At 48.2% G+C, this 15,065-nt stretch overlaps 1 protein-coding gene across 1 annotated transcript in view; it reads left to right on the forward strand.

Annotated features, from left to right (window-relative positions):
* The first annotated feature begins 224 nt into the window (after positions 1-224).
* LOC141048252 (RNA exonuclease 1 homolog) overlaps positions 225-15,065 on the forward strand; it is a 324,762-nt gene continuing 309,921 nt past the window's right edge. The window contains exon 1 of the mRNA XM_073543671.1: positions 225-394. Coding sequence (XP_073399772.1) covers positions 265-394 — 130 coding nt within the window. The 5' untranslated portion in view covers positions 225-264. The remainder of the gene's footprint in view (positions 395-15,065) is intronic.

The raw sequence follows: 15,065 nt of genomic DNA on the forward strand, positions 1-15,065 counted from the left end.
ACCCTGGTGGGACAATACAATCTGTGAGTGCACTGCTGGCAGTTCATGTGGGAAATCTGGGTATGGTTATAGAACTGCCTCGCATAGCAACGTCCTGGTAACCGTACCTGACTCCGAACTTTCTCTGGAGCGCTGGAGGAATTCCGAAGGAGCTGATTGGATGACTGCTGATGACGCAGTCCTTAAAGACACTGCTGCTGTCACGTGATTGGTTGAACTGAAGAGCGGGAACTTTCTACGCTGTAGGATCGGTTTGGATGACCCATGCTCCGGTCCGCGGGTTTTTTCCGTCTCCTGAATTGCCCGTTTACCTCAGAGCGAGGGAGCTGTTCCCGGCCGCATTGCCAGTTCCGCCATGTGGCTCCGGAGCAGAAGAGCGACGGTGACAATACCTGTACGTTGTGTGACCGCTGGTGGCCTCTGTGTGGAGGTGTCTGCAGGAAAACGAGCAGTTGTTTGGCGTCATTACTAGCACTGCACTGGCTGCTCCGTGTCCATTACAGAGAGGCGACTGTGTAGTGCAGCCTCATGCTGTGGCGTTATCCGTTGTGCTGGATTTGTGGGTTACTTGCGCTTGGCCTACTACTCTGCCTGTAGGGCGGTGTGCACACTGGTGCGGCTATACTGTGTAGGGTGTGCTGCCAGCCAAAGGCACACGATCAGCAGCAGAGCCGGCTCCTCTGTGAGGCCCCACGGTTTCCTCCATGGATTTGACTGGAAATCCTCAACCAAATCAATGTCGTGGAGTATGGTTCTGTATATAAAGCCTTGCAAAGGGTAAAAATCTGCATAGTTTTGTGCAAACTTTTTCTGAGATGTGTTAGGCTGTGTGCACACGCTGCGGATTTTGCTGCGGTTCCGCAGCGGTTTTGGCCGCTGCGGACCCGCAGCAGTTTTTGCTGCGGTGTACAGTAGCATGATTCCCTATGGGAATCAAAAACCGCAGTGCAGACGGTGCGGAATTTTCCGCGCGGATTATCTGCGGTTTTCAATCCGCAGAAAGAATTGACATGTCAATTCTTTCTGCGGATTCTCCTGCGGTTTGCCATCTCCTCTATTGAGGAGATGAAAAACCGCAGAGCAATCCTGCGGTTTCACCTGCGGATTTTACAAAATCCGCGCGGATGAATCCGCACCTAATCCGCAGAGTGTGCACACAGCCTAAGGCTATGTGCACACTGCGGATTTGTATCCGTGGAACCGCAGGTAAAATGACCTGCGGATTGGCCAGCGGTTTTCCCCTGCGGTTTATCACCTCTAGAATCTTAGAGTTGGAAGGGACCTCCTGGGCCATCTGGTCCAACCCCCTGCTCAAAGCAGGATTCGCTAAATCATCCCAGTCAGATGTCTGTCCAGCCTCTGTTTGAAGACTTCCATTGAAGGAGAACTCACCACTTGGCAGCCTGTTCCACTCATTGATCACTCTAACTGTCAAAAAGTTTTTTCTAATATCTAATCTGTGTCTCCTCCCATTCAGTTTCATCCCATTGCTTCTAGTCTTTCCTTGTGCAAATGAGAATAAAGATGATCCTTCTACAATGTGACAGCCCTTTAGATATTTGTAGACAGCTATTAAGTCTCCTCTCAGTCTTCTCTTTTGCAAACTAAACATTCCCAAATCCTGCAACCTTTCCTCATAAGACAGGGTTTGCAGACCGGTCACCATTCTGGTCGCTCTTTTCTGAACTTGCTCCAGTTTGTTGATGTCTTTTTTAAAATGTGGTGCCCAAAACTGGACACAATATTCCAGATGAGGTCTGACCAAAGAGGAGTAGAGGGAAATAATGACTTCACGTGATCTAGACCAGTGGTCCCCAACCTTTTTTGCACCAGGGACCGGTTTCAAGCAAGACCATTCTTCCATGGCCTGGCAGGGCGGGGATGGAGGTGTGGCAGGGGCGGGGCTTTGGTCATAAGGGGGCGGGGCTATGGACACGGTTGTAGTGTAGCAGTGCATACTTATAATTAAATAACATTTATAATGTGACTCAACCCACCATAGGTTTTGAATAAGTGCTCCATCACCCCCTTCTCCCCATCATTGCCTTCACCCCATCACTCCCTTCTCCCCATCATTGCCTTCACCCCATCACTGCCTTCACCCCATCACTGCCTTCACCCCATCACTGCCTTCACCCCATCACTGCCTTCACCCCATCACTGCCTTCACCCCATCACTGCCTTCACCCCATCACTGCCTTCACCCCATCACTGCCTTCACCCCATCACTGCCTTCTCCCCATCACTGCCTTCTCCCCATCACTGCCGTCTCCCCATCATTGCCTTCACCCCATCACTGCTGTCTCCCCATCATTGCCTTCACCCCATCACTGCTGTCTCCCCATCATTGCCTTCACCCCATCACTGCTGTCTCCCCATCATTGCCTTCACCCCATCACTGCTGTCTCCCCATCATTGCCTTCACCCCATCACTGCTGTCTCCCCATCATTGCCTTCACCCCATCACTGCTGTCTCCCCATCATTGCCTTCACCCCATCACTCCCTTCTCCCCATCATTGCCTTCACCCCATCACTCCCTTCTCCCCATCACTCCCCTCATGGCCTTCTCCTCATGTCCCCATCTCCTCCAGGGCCAGGCTACACAAACACAGACCAACACACGCACACATACACACACACACACACACACACCACCTCTCTCCTCTCACCTGCCCGCAGCATCGCCCGCGCTTCCTCGCTCTGACACAGCAGCGGCGCGCTCCTCTCTGTGTCAGTCAGAGACAGGAAGCGCGGGCGGCGGGCAGGAAGCTGGATGGGTCCTTGCAGCTCCGCTCCTGCTATTCCCTCTTGCAGGCAGCGGAGCTGCTTGGATCGCTCCCTGGCCGCCGCTAAGAACTGCTGCGCGCCGCCCCAGCCCCCGCTACGCCACTGACCGCCCCTGGCTCCCCTTGTGTCCGCGGACCGGCAAGGGCACTGCAGCGGCCCGGTGCTGGGCCGCGGACCGGCGGTTGGGGACCCCTGATCTAGACTGTATGCTTCTGTTAATACATCCTAGAATTGCATTTGCCTTTTTTACTGCTGCATCACACTGTTGACTCATATTCAGTCTGTTATCTATTAGTATACCCAAGTCTTTTTCACATGTGCCGTCACTTAGCCCTATTCCTCCCATTCTATATATGCTTTTTTCATTTTTATTGCCCAGATGTAGTACTTTGCATTTCTCCCTGTTAAAAACCATTCTGTTAGTTGCTGCCCACTGCTCCAGTTTATTTAAACTCCAATGGAGGAGATGGTAAACCGCAGCAGAATCTGCAGAAAAGAAGTGGCATGTCATTTCTGCGGATTCAAAACTGCAGCATGTGCACAGCAGATTGTAAATCACATAGATTTACATGCTACTGTACACTGTCTGCAGAACTGCTGCAGATCCGCAGCGGCTACGCGGCAAAAACCGCAGCGTGTGCACATAGCCTAAATGAGGTTTTAATCCCATATGACGTACTATCCCGTCCATGTGCCCTGGGACTTAATTCCCAGGGATGGGATAGTACGTCATAGAGATCAGCGGCGCCCACGTGGTGAGCGCCGCTGATCGCGGCCGGGTGTCAGCTGATTATCACAGCTGGCACTGTCAGGGGCGGTCACGGACTGCCCCCGACACATTAACCCCTTGCACACCGCGATCAAACACGATCGCGGTGTGCCGGGGGTTAAAGGGAAGCATTGGCAGGGAGGGGGCTCCCTCTGTGCTTCCCTGAGCCCCCCATTGCAGCGCTGCTGCGGGGGGCTCATTCCCTGCAGGCCCCTGAATCCAACATGGCGACGGGGACCTTCAGGGGCCTGCAGGGAGCTGGCTTCCTCAGTGCCTGCAAAGCGCAGGCACGAGGAAGCCTGCTGATCTGTCACAGTAATCTGTGATGTGACAGATCAGCGATCTGTCACAGGACAGTGATGTCCCACCTGGGACAAGGTAATAAAGTTTAAAAAAAAATGTTAAAAAAATTTAAAAAAAAATTGCCAAATAAATTAGAGAAAAAAAAAATATTCCCCCAATAAATCCATTTTTTTGAAATAAAAAAAATAAAAGTACACATATTTGGTATCGCCGCGTCTGTAACGACCTGCCCTATAAAACCTTCCCATTAGTTAACCCCTTTAGCGAACCCCTTAAAAAATAAAAAACGAAGCAAATAATGATTTATCATACCGCCGAACAAAAAGTCCAATAACGCGCGATCAAAAAGACACATATAAATATCCATGGTACCGCTGAAAAGGTCATCTTGTCCCGCAAAAAACGAGCCGCCATACAGCATCATCAGCAAAAAAATAAAAAAGTTATAGCTCGCAGAATAAAGCGATGCAAAAATAATTATTTTTTATATAAAATAGTTTTCATTGCATAAAACCGACAAAAACATAATAAAAGACCTAAATGAGGTATCGCTGTAACCGTACTGACCCAAAGAATAACACCGCTTTATCAATTTTATTGCACGCAGAACGGTGTAAACTCACCCCCCCCCCCCCCCCCCCCCCCAAAAGAAATTCATGAAACGCTGGTTTTTGTTCCCCTGTGGTTCCCCCCCACATATCAGGTATCAGCGTACTCAGGATAAATTGCACGATAACTTTTCCAGTCCAATTTCTCCTGGTACCCTTGGTAAAATAAAAAAAAATTGAACCTAAAGTATTTTTTTTTTGTGAAAAACAGTTAAATGTTCATTTTTTTTTATTTATTTTTTTTTAAATATTCCAAAAATTCCTCTGAAGCACCTGAAGGGTTAATAAACTTCTTGAATGTGGTTTTGTGCACCTTAAGTGGTGCAGTTTTTAGAATGATGTCACTTTTGGGTATTTTCTATCATATAGACCCCTCAAAGTGACTTCAAATGTGATGTGGTCCGTAAAAATAAAATGGTGTTGCAAAAATCGCTTTTTTTTTTTTTTTTTTTAACATGCGCAGGCCGTGCCGATGTATGCGGATGCCTCCGTATGTGTCGTTTTGACGATGCGGCAACCGCATCAAAATTGCAACATGTTGCGTTCGACGCAGGTCGCTGCATCGTCAAAACGACACATCCACACGGCCTGCGTACCCAATGTTAAAGATAGGTACGCAAGCCGCATGTGAACGTAGGTGGAGTTGACAGGAGGAGGTGCGGCAGTGAGCGTAGTTACACGGAGGAAGTCTGCAGCTCGGCTATCCGCAAATGTGAACTTAGCTTTGCCGCATCTTCACAGCCATGTCTTTACATTGTAAAATCATGCTGAGAAGTGTTCTTTAATGTCTGACAAGTGAGGAGCACGAGATTTGCGACCATCAGCAGAAAATCCTGCGCATTTGGAAAAATTTCCAACTGACACAGTAGGTCACAATGTGACACCATGGGAAATTGATAAGTTCAACACTGCGATTTCAGCCCCAGCTATTACCACTCTATTGAAATATTAGAATTAAAAGCATTCGTTGTGGAAGGTCTGTAGGACAATTTGCACTACAGACTCTCACTTACGGGAAAAAAAAAAAATCAGTATAAAAATGTGCAAGTAACAGTTATGAAATCTATGTAGAATAGATTTTGCTGCAGAAAATCCTCAGAATGTGCAACAAATGCAGTGACTTTGGGACCCCCAAGGACTTGAGCACACATTCCAAATGTGCAGCGGTTTACCCCATACTACAAGTGAAGGGTTTTTAAGCCCCAAGGGTGGTTTGCATGTTCATGACCAGGCCAATTTTTACAATTCTGACCACTGTCCTTTTATGAGGTAATAACTCTGAAACGCTTCCATGGATCCCAGTGATTCTGACAATGTTTTCTCGTGACTTGTGTTGAGCATTCCGATACTGCAAGTATCGGGTATCGGCCGATATTCGCTGTATCGGAATTCCGATACTTAGTTCCGATACTTTTTTCATGTCGAATACCAGAATCGGAAGTTCCCATAATGCTAGGAGCCCGCTCGATTTGATTCAGCCAATGGCATGGCTGTGATTGGCTGCTGAAATGATGTCATGATGCACTATAAAAACCGCTGCAGCCGCCATTTCTGGTCACTCTGCTGTGAATTCAGTTAGGGACAGGCTGCTGTTGAAGACTGTGAGGGACAGTTAGAAATAGCGATCATCTAAAATATCTATTGCTCTACCCAGGCTACATAATCCACCACTGTAGCATTTTTGTAGCCCAGCAGCGCTGTTTTAATAGCTGTCTGCAAGGGCTGTGTGAGTGCAGACCCACGCTGTGTAGTGTGTCCTGCAGGCACGTCTGCTTGTAGGCCGCCCAGCATGTGTCTCTGCCTCATACACATTTTTCTTTTATTGCTGCTTTTTTTTTTTTTTCTCCTCTATAGTGTGCTTCCATACGTATCCATATACGTTGGTTGCAAACACTAAAGGAGTGGACAGCGGAGCCTTTCAGCAGCCTTTCAGTTCTATAGCCCATTTCTCTGCACTGTTTTTGGCTGTCTGATAGGTCTCTGTGTGTGAGTGCAGCTCACGTTGCAGTGTGTTCTACAGCCACCACTAGCTGTAGTCCGCTCAGCGTGCGTCACTGCCTTATACATAGTCCTTTTTTTGTAGCTAATTTACCCAGATTTTTGTTCCTATATTAGTGTGCTTCCATCCGCATCCATTGTCATTGGTTGGTTGCAAACACTATATAGGATTAGAGGAGCCTTTTTGCTGGCTTGTGCCCTTCATGGCCAGCCCGACTAGTATCACCCTATTTTTTGGAGCCTCATCAATTGCATTGTAGGTTAGCTTCCTGCATTCTAATCGCTCCAAAAAGTTTGTGATACTATAGCTTTCAAACTTTGGAAATAAAGTTCACCAAACACTCCACTTTACAGTTGTGTAGGCAACATTAGATCATATTAAAGTGTAGTACACACACTCTTAGCCAAATTAGTGTTTTATACTGGTTAGCAGGTGTTCAGGAATAAGAACACTAAGCCACCCCTTTTTAACTTTTCTGCCTATCTTTATCAGTCTACCAAGATGAAGAAGGCAGGTAGTAAGGCACGTGGCCGTGGAGTTTCAGCAGGGAGAGGACGGGGGGATTCAGCAGGGAGAGGACGTGGGGATTCGGTGTCTGCTGTGGCCACCAGTGACCCGGCATCCCCCACTTTTAACTGGCAACAGTCCTTCATGCGCAGCTTTGTAGGACCTCGACGTACCCCACTGCTGCGTGACGAACAAATTGAAGCCGTTGTTGGATGGATGGCAGCTAACGCATCCACTTCAATGACTTCCGCATCCTCCCAAGGCCAGAGCACTGAAGAGCAATCATCTGTCTCTTCACCACCTGCCAAATTGCCCAGGCAGTCTGAGAGCCCTGGACAGGAGCCATCTCAATCTTTACTTCTGTTCTCAATCTGTTGGCTTGGAAAGAGGTGGCCAGCCAAGCAGCATTCTAGAGCGTGAAGAAGAGGGAGTATGCAGTGATGCGCAACTGCTTTGTCCCTCTGAATCTGAAGAGGCGGGTGGGCCAGTGCCTATTGTCAGCACACCTCAGTGCTCATCTGATGATGATGATGAGACTCAGTTGCCAATTTCTGGTGCGTACAGTGCTGGCGAGACAACCCAGGACCGGCTGGTGCTTGAAGAGGGGAGTGGAGATGAGGTCCTTGACCCATCATGGCGTCAGCCACAGGAAGGTGGTGGGAGCAGCTCTGAGGAAGAGAACCCCGAGCGGCCGAAAGAGGAGGGAGAGGGCGGGGGCAGACTTGGTTGCCTGTAGCCTCCACTTTGGCACCCGTGAGGAGCAATCCTCTTCCAAAACACAAAACGGGCGCTCCCAGGACTTGCAGTGCGTGGTCTTTTTTTGACACCGTTGCAGATGACATTTGCTTTGTCAAATGCAAGCTGTGTCATCAGAAAGTGAAACGAGGGAAAAATGTGAGCAGCCTCAATACCACAAATATGTGGAAACGTATGCATACCAAGCATGAGGTGGAGTTACACAGACACATTGAAGATGTAGGCCAACCTTCAGCAGCACCTACCACCTCTTCAGCTCGTGTTGGGGCCTCTTCCTCCAGCTCACACACAGCTGGTTCGGCTTCCTCACTGGAACGCCATGGAAGAACCACTGCCACTGTTGTCCAGAGACCAAGTGAAATTCCACCCACTGAACCACATTCGCAGTCATCAGCACACTCCCAGGCCACTCACCAGCAATCAGTAGCACAGGCATGGGAGAAAAAGCGGCCATACTCGGCAAACCATCCCCGAGCACTGGCTCTGAATGCCGGCATTGCCAAACTACTGGCCCTTGAGATGCTGTCATTCAGGCTGGTGGAGACTGACACCTTCCGGAACTTGATGTCATTGGCAGTTCCACAATACAATGTGCCCAGCCGCTTTTATTTCAGCAGGCAAGCCGTCCCTGCCCTGCAAAAGCATGTGGAGGGAAAAATTAAAAATGCGCTACTAAACGCCGTCAGTAGCAAGGTCCACCTGACCACCGATGCGTGGACCAGTAGCCATGGACAGGGACGATACCTTTCCCTCACTGCCCATTGGGTCAATGTTGTGGAGCCGGGTACAGATCTGGAGAATGGCTCTGTACGTATTCTGCCAACTCCAAGGATTGCAGGAATGCAGTCTTTACATATTGGGTCCTCCTCCTCCTCTAGTTCCTCGGAATCAGCACTGCATGAGCCTGTTAGGCCAGATATGAGCACAGGTGTGGCCAAACGTCAACAGGCCGTCCTTAAATTAATTTCTTTGGGGAATCGGAGCCACACAGCACAGGAGCTCTGGAATGCCATCAAGCAGGAGAGCGATGTGTGGTTTGTGCCAGCGAATCTCCAGCCAGGTTTGGTAGTGAGTGACAATGGCCGAAATCTAGTGGCAGCTCTGGGCCTAGGCAACCTCACACACATACCATGTCTGGCACACGTGCTCAATTTGGTCGTGCAGAGCTTTCTGAGGGACTATCCGGATCTTGATGCACTGCTGCACAAGGTTCGCCTAGAGTGTGCTCACTTGCGGCGTTCCAGCATGGCAAGATCGCACATTGCATCTCTGCAACGCCGATTCCGCCTGCCAGAACATCGCATCATACGTGACCTCCCCACCAGGTGGAATTCAACGTTACATATGTTGGAGCGGTTGTGTGAGCAGCAGGCAGCAGTAATGGAGTACCAGCTGCATCAGGCGCAAACAAGTCGCACTGTGCGCCGGACACACTTCACCACTACTGAGTGGGCCACTATGAGGGACATCTGCCAAGTTTTGCGTGCCTTCGATGACTCCACGTGGATGGCCAGTGCAGATGATGCACTAATAAGCATGACTGTCCCCCTCATATGTCTGCTTCAAAAACCTTACAAGCACTAAGTGAGGAGGTTTTTGAAGAGGTCGAGGATGAGGAGTCAGAAATGCCATCTGCTTCTGGCAAGTCTGCGCAACGTGCTTCCACACAAAGGCCCAGGCAGGGGACACTTAGTGAGGAGGATGACGAGGAGTCAATGGAGGAGGAACACATCTCTCCAGAGGAGGGAGGTACACAAGGCTCTAGTAGTCGGTGTGTACAGCGAGGGTGGGGTGATGCTGAGCAGGCAGAGATGCTGCCTCAAGCTGGGGACAGCATTTCCGGACCAGTTGGCAGTCTGCAGCACATGGTTGATTTCATGCTGCAGTGCTTGTTAAATGACCGCCGCATCGCCAACATTCTCCACACGGCTGATTATTGGGTGTACACCCTCCTAGATCCTCGCTACCGGGACAACTTACAAAGCCTCATACCACAGTTGAACCGGGAGCGAAAAATGCGGGAGTACCAAGAAACACTTGTGCAGGCCATCATATTCTCCATTCCCCCCGCAAGTGTTGCTGGTAGTGCTTTTCAAAGTAGCCATGTGGGTAGAGGCAGTGGAGGAAGCTCTGCACAAAGAGGTAGCAGAGGCGGTGGCGCAGGACAAGGCAAGGCCAGTATGGCCCAAATGTAGAAAAGTTTTGTGGGACCGCCACAAACGGCTACACCATCACAGACTGCTCCAGTCAGCAGGAGGCAACGTTTCCGTCAGATGGTGACAGACTACTTGTCTTGCCCTGTTAGTGTACTCCCAGACGGCTCTTCGTCGTTCAAGTATTGGGTCTCTAAGCAGGATACATGGCCAGAGCTTAGCCAGTATGCATTGGAGGTGCTGGCTTGCCCCGCTGCCAGTGTATTATCGGAACGTGTCTTTAGTGCTGCAGGTGGTGTGGTAACAGACCGTCGCACGCGACTATCCGGCAATAATGTTGACCGGCTTACTTTTCTGAAAATGAACAAGGCCTGGATCTCACCTGAATTTGCCAGTCCTCTACCAGAATAAATAATTGGAAGGCAACAGGATCCAGGTCTCCTGTTGTGTTCATGTTTCTATGACCTGAACTTTATTTCCTGGGCTACAGCAACGCCCGTTGTTGCTCAGAAGTGCTGTCCACACAGACAAAACACTCGCTCATGTGTAAGTGGGGTTCGGTAACGTCAGCTGATCCCCTGCTGTGTGTACGGCAAACTCTCCTGCTGCCTACAACTTCTGACTACCTCTGATTTAATGTTCTCTGATTTGCCCTCTGTCATCACTCTGTTTTGAGTATTTCCTCCGGCCTACAACACCGCCTGTTTCTGCTCTCAAGTGCCGTCTGCACAATCCACACTTGTTCCTGTGTTACCTGGGTCCTGTAACATCTGCTCATCTCCAGAGGTGAGCACGGCAATGTCTCCTGCTTTGTCTACATTCCCACTACTTGTAGTGGAAATGTGGACAGAGCAGGAGACATTGCCTGACTCACCTCTAGGGAGAAGCTGCTGTTACAGAACCCCAGTAACACAGGAACAAGTGTGGGTTGTGCAGACAGCATTTCAGAGCAGCAACTGGAGTGGTTGGAAGCCAAATGAAATACTCGAAACAGAGTGAAGACAGAGGCCTAATTGGAGTACGTTGACAGTTAGTAGTAGTCTAGAAACAATCGCAAACTGCCACCAAGTAGGCCTCGGCCTACTACCTGATTTTTCCCTGGGCTCTGACACCGCCAGTTGGTGCTCAGAAGTGCTGTCCGCACAGACAAAACACTCGCTCGTGTAAGTGGGGTTCGGTAACGTCAGCTGATCCCCTGCTGTGTGTACGGCAAACTCTCCTGCTGCCGCCAAATTCAAACAACGTCTTATCTTAAACTGCCTCCAAGTAGGCCTACAAAATGACTATCCCTGGCCTCCAACATCGTCAGTTGTTGTTCGGAAGTGCTGTCCACACAGAAAAAAACACTCGTTCATGTGAAAGTGGGGTTCGGTAACGTCAGCTGATCCCCTGCTGTGTGGAGGGCAAACTGCTGCTGCCTCCAAATTGTAACTACTTCAGATTTAAACATTCTCTGATTTGGCCTCTGTCTCCACTCTGTCTCTAGTATTTCCCCTGACCTCCAACACCGCCAGTTCCTGCTCACAGTTGCCGTCCACGCATTTCACACTTGTTCCTGGTGTTCTGTTACGTGAGCAGATCCCCCAATGTGTGTCCGGCACTGTCTCCTGCGCTGTCCACCTTCCTACTGCAAGCGGTGGGAATGTGGACAGAGCAGGAGACATTGGCATACACACATCAGAGGATCTGCTGACATTACAGAACCCCAGTAACCCAGGAACACGTGTGGATTGGGCAGACGGCTGCTGTACACATTGGCGGTGTTGGTGGTCACGTGAAATCCTGGAAACAGAGTGGAGACAGATGCCTAATTGGAGCACGTTGACAGTCTGTTGTAGCCTACAAACAATCTAAAACTACCACCAAGTAGGACTCGGCCTACACCATGATTGTCCCTGGACTCCAACAACGCCAGTTGGTGCTCGACAGTGTCTTTGGCACGGGTACTCCCTGTTGCCCAGCCTGTTTTCAGCACGCCTGGAGTTTCCGGGTAGTGTCAAGGTCACTATGCCACCATTCCATTGTCCTGTCGTCTTGCGGCCGGGTTAGCTGACTCTACGGTGCCTGCAGTTTAGGTGACTCCTATGTGGGCTGCGGGAACTGGCACTGAAGGCTGGATCCGTAGTGCCAATGGGACATGGACCCCCTGTAGGACTGTGGGTTTTGGTAACTGCGGCCGGCTTGCGGCCTGGCTACTTTGCTTTGGATGGGTACCTTCTGCTACCCACCCGGGTTCCAGCACTGTCAGCTGGTTCTCGCCAGAGCCTTTGGCCTAGGTGCCTCCATCTCGGTATCCAAGGTCCAGCATCGTCAGCTGGTCCTTGGTAGTGCTTTTTAGCACAGGTACCTTCTGCTTAGTAACCGTGGTCCAGCACCATCAGTTGGTCCTCGGTAGTGCCATTGGCTCTTGTTCCTTCTGCTACCCATCCGGGTTCCAGCACTGTCTGCTGGTTCTCGCCAGAGCCTTTGGCCTAGGTGCCTCCATCTCAGTATCCGAGGTCCAGCACCGTCAGCTGGTCCTTGGTAGTGGTTTTTAGCACAGGTACCTCCTGCATAGTAACCGGGGTCCAGCACCGTCAGCTGTTCCTCAGTAGTGCCATTGGCTCTTGTTCCTGCTGCTGCCACTACGGGTTCCAGTACTGTCAGCTGGTTCTCGCTGGTTTCTCAGCCTTCTTGTACCTTCTGCTACATTTCCAAGATCAAGCTTTTTGAAATTGTCTTTGGTAATCCTTATTGATCTCCATGACGACAACCCTGATGACGACGGCCCTGAAGACCACACCAAAGAAGACCAGAAATATGACCCTAAATAATAAGACCAAGAGGACAAAGAACATGAAGACAACCACCAAGATACAGAACAAAAGACAGAAGAAGCAAAAGCAGAAGAACATTAAGCATAAGACTAAAAATCAGCATAGAAGAAATTAAAATTATAACAGAAGAAGACTAAGCCGTAAATGGGGGTGAGTCCGTTCCTACTCGTGGTGCCCCTGGAAAATGCCTGCTGTTGCAGGCCAAGCTGAACGAGGACAAATCCTGTTGTAAGTCTTTTGTGACAGGCAGAACGTAAGGTGTAATCTTATAACTTTTATAGATAAGTACTATAGGAATGCCTGTCACCATAAGAAAATGAAGAAAAAGAATAGCATATGAAAATTAATAGCTGAATAAGAATATGAAGAATGGAAAAAAAAATTAATGGGAAGAAGGTGAAGAAGAAGAAGATGAATAAGGTGAAGAAAAAGTTGATGAAAAAAATGCTACTGCTGCGGATCATGAAGGAGAAAGTGTGGGAGAAGTACAAAAGAAGGTGAAGAGCATGGAAGTTGTGAAACATACATATCTGACAAAATATAAAAAAGGTTAACATAGTCAATATCTTAACTCCGAACGTCTTGAAAAAATAAATTGGAATTAATGCTATGCCATGTGATTTGAATAAACCACTATGCTTTTAATGTCTCCTCCACCTCCCACAATACATTCTACATGATTCTTATTTGTTTTCAATTATGTAGAATTAGCCAACAAGGAAATAAAGGGCTTTTTTAAATTCCGATACCGGACGTCCCTTTGACTTGAATGGGACTTCCGGTATCGGAATCGGCGATACCCGATATTTTTTTCGCATCGGGCGATACCATCCGATACGATATTTTGGGGTATCGAACGGTATCGCTCAACACTACTCGTGACATATTGTACTTCATGTTAATGGTAAAATTTCATTCATATAACTTGCGTTTATTTGTGAAAAAAACGGAAATTTGGCGAAAACTTTGAAAATGTCGCAATTTTCCAACTTTGAATTTTTATGCCCTTAAATCAGATACGGCACACAAACAACATTAATAACTAACATTTCCCACATGTTTACTTTGCATCAGCACAATTTTGGAACCAAATTTTTTTTTTTGTTAGGAAGTTATAAGGGTTAAAAGTTGACCAGCGATTTCTCATTTTTACAACACCATTTTATTTTTACGGACCACATCACATTTGAAGCCACTTTGAGGGGTCTGTATGATAGAAAATACCAAAAAGTGACACCATTCTAAAAACTGCACCCCTTAAGGTGCTCAAAACCACATTCAAGAAGTTTATTAACCCTTTAGGTGCTTCACAGGAATTTTTTGAATATTTAAAAAAAAAAAAAATAAATAAACATTTTAACTTTTTTTCACAAAAAAAATTCAGGTTCAATTTTTTTTTTTTTTTTTTTTTACCAAGGTTAAAAGGAGAAATTGGACTGGAAAAGTTATTGTGCAATTTGTCCTGAGTACGCTGATACCTGATATGTGGGGGGGGGTAACCACTGTTTCGGCGCATGGCAGAGCTCAGAAGGGAAGGAGCGCCGTTTGACTTTTTCAATGCAAAATTGGCTGGAATTCTGATCGGACGCAATGTCACGTTTGGAGCACCCCTGATGTACCTAACAGTGGAAACCCCCCACAAGTGACCCCATTTTGGAAACTAGACCCCCAAGGAACTTATCTAGATATGTGGTGAGAACTTTGAACCCACAAGGGCATCACAGAAGTTTATAACGTACAGCGGTACAATTAAAAAATCATATTTTTTCCACAAAAATTATCATTTCACCCTCAATTCTTTTCCAAGGGTAACAGGACCCTAAAAGTTATTGTGCAATTTGTCCTGAGTACGCTGATACCCCATATGTGGGTGTAAACGACTATTTGGGCGCATGGCAGAGCTCGGAAGGGAAGCAGCACTATTTGACTTTTTTGGCTGGAATTGAGATTGGACACCATGTCGCGTTTGGCAAGCCCCTGATGTACCAAAACAGTGGAAACCCCCCACAAATGACACCATTTTGGAAGCTAGACCCCCCCCCCCCCCAAGGAACTTATCTAGATGTGTGGTGAGCACTTTGAACTCCCCCAGTGCTTCACAGAAGTTTATAACGCCTCGGCGTGAAAATAAAAAATCGTATTTTTTCCACAAACATCATTTAGTCCATTTTTTTTATTTTCCCAAGGGTACCAGGAGAAAATGGACCCCAAAAGTTGTGCAATTTGTCCTGAGTACCCTGATACCCCATATGTGGGAGAAAACTACTGTATGGGCACACGTCAGGGCTCGGAAGGGAAGTAGTGACGTTTTGGAATGCAGACTTTGATGGAATGGTCTGCGGGTGTCATGTTGCCTTTGGAGAGCC

Source organism: Dendrobates tinctorius, unplaced genomic scaffold (assembly GCF_039654945.1).
Source record: "Dendrobates tinctorius isolate UK_male_01 unplaced genomic scaffold, ASM3965494v1 ptg000134l, whole genome shotgun sequence".
Taxonomy (NCBI): domain Eukaryota; kingdom Metazoa; phylum Chordata; class Amphibia; order Anura; family Dendrobatidae; genus Dendrobates; species Dendrobates tinctorius.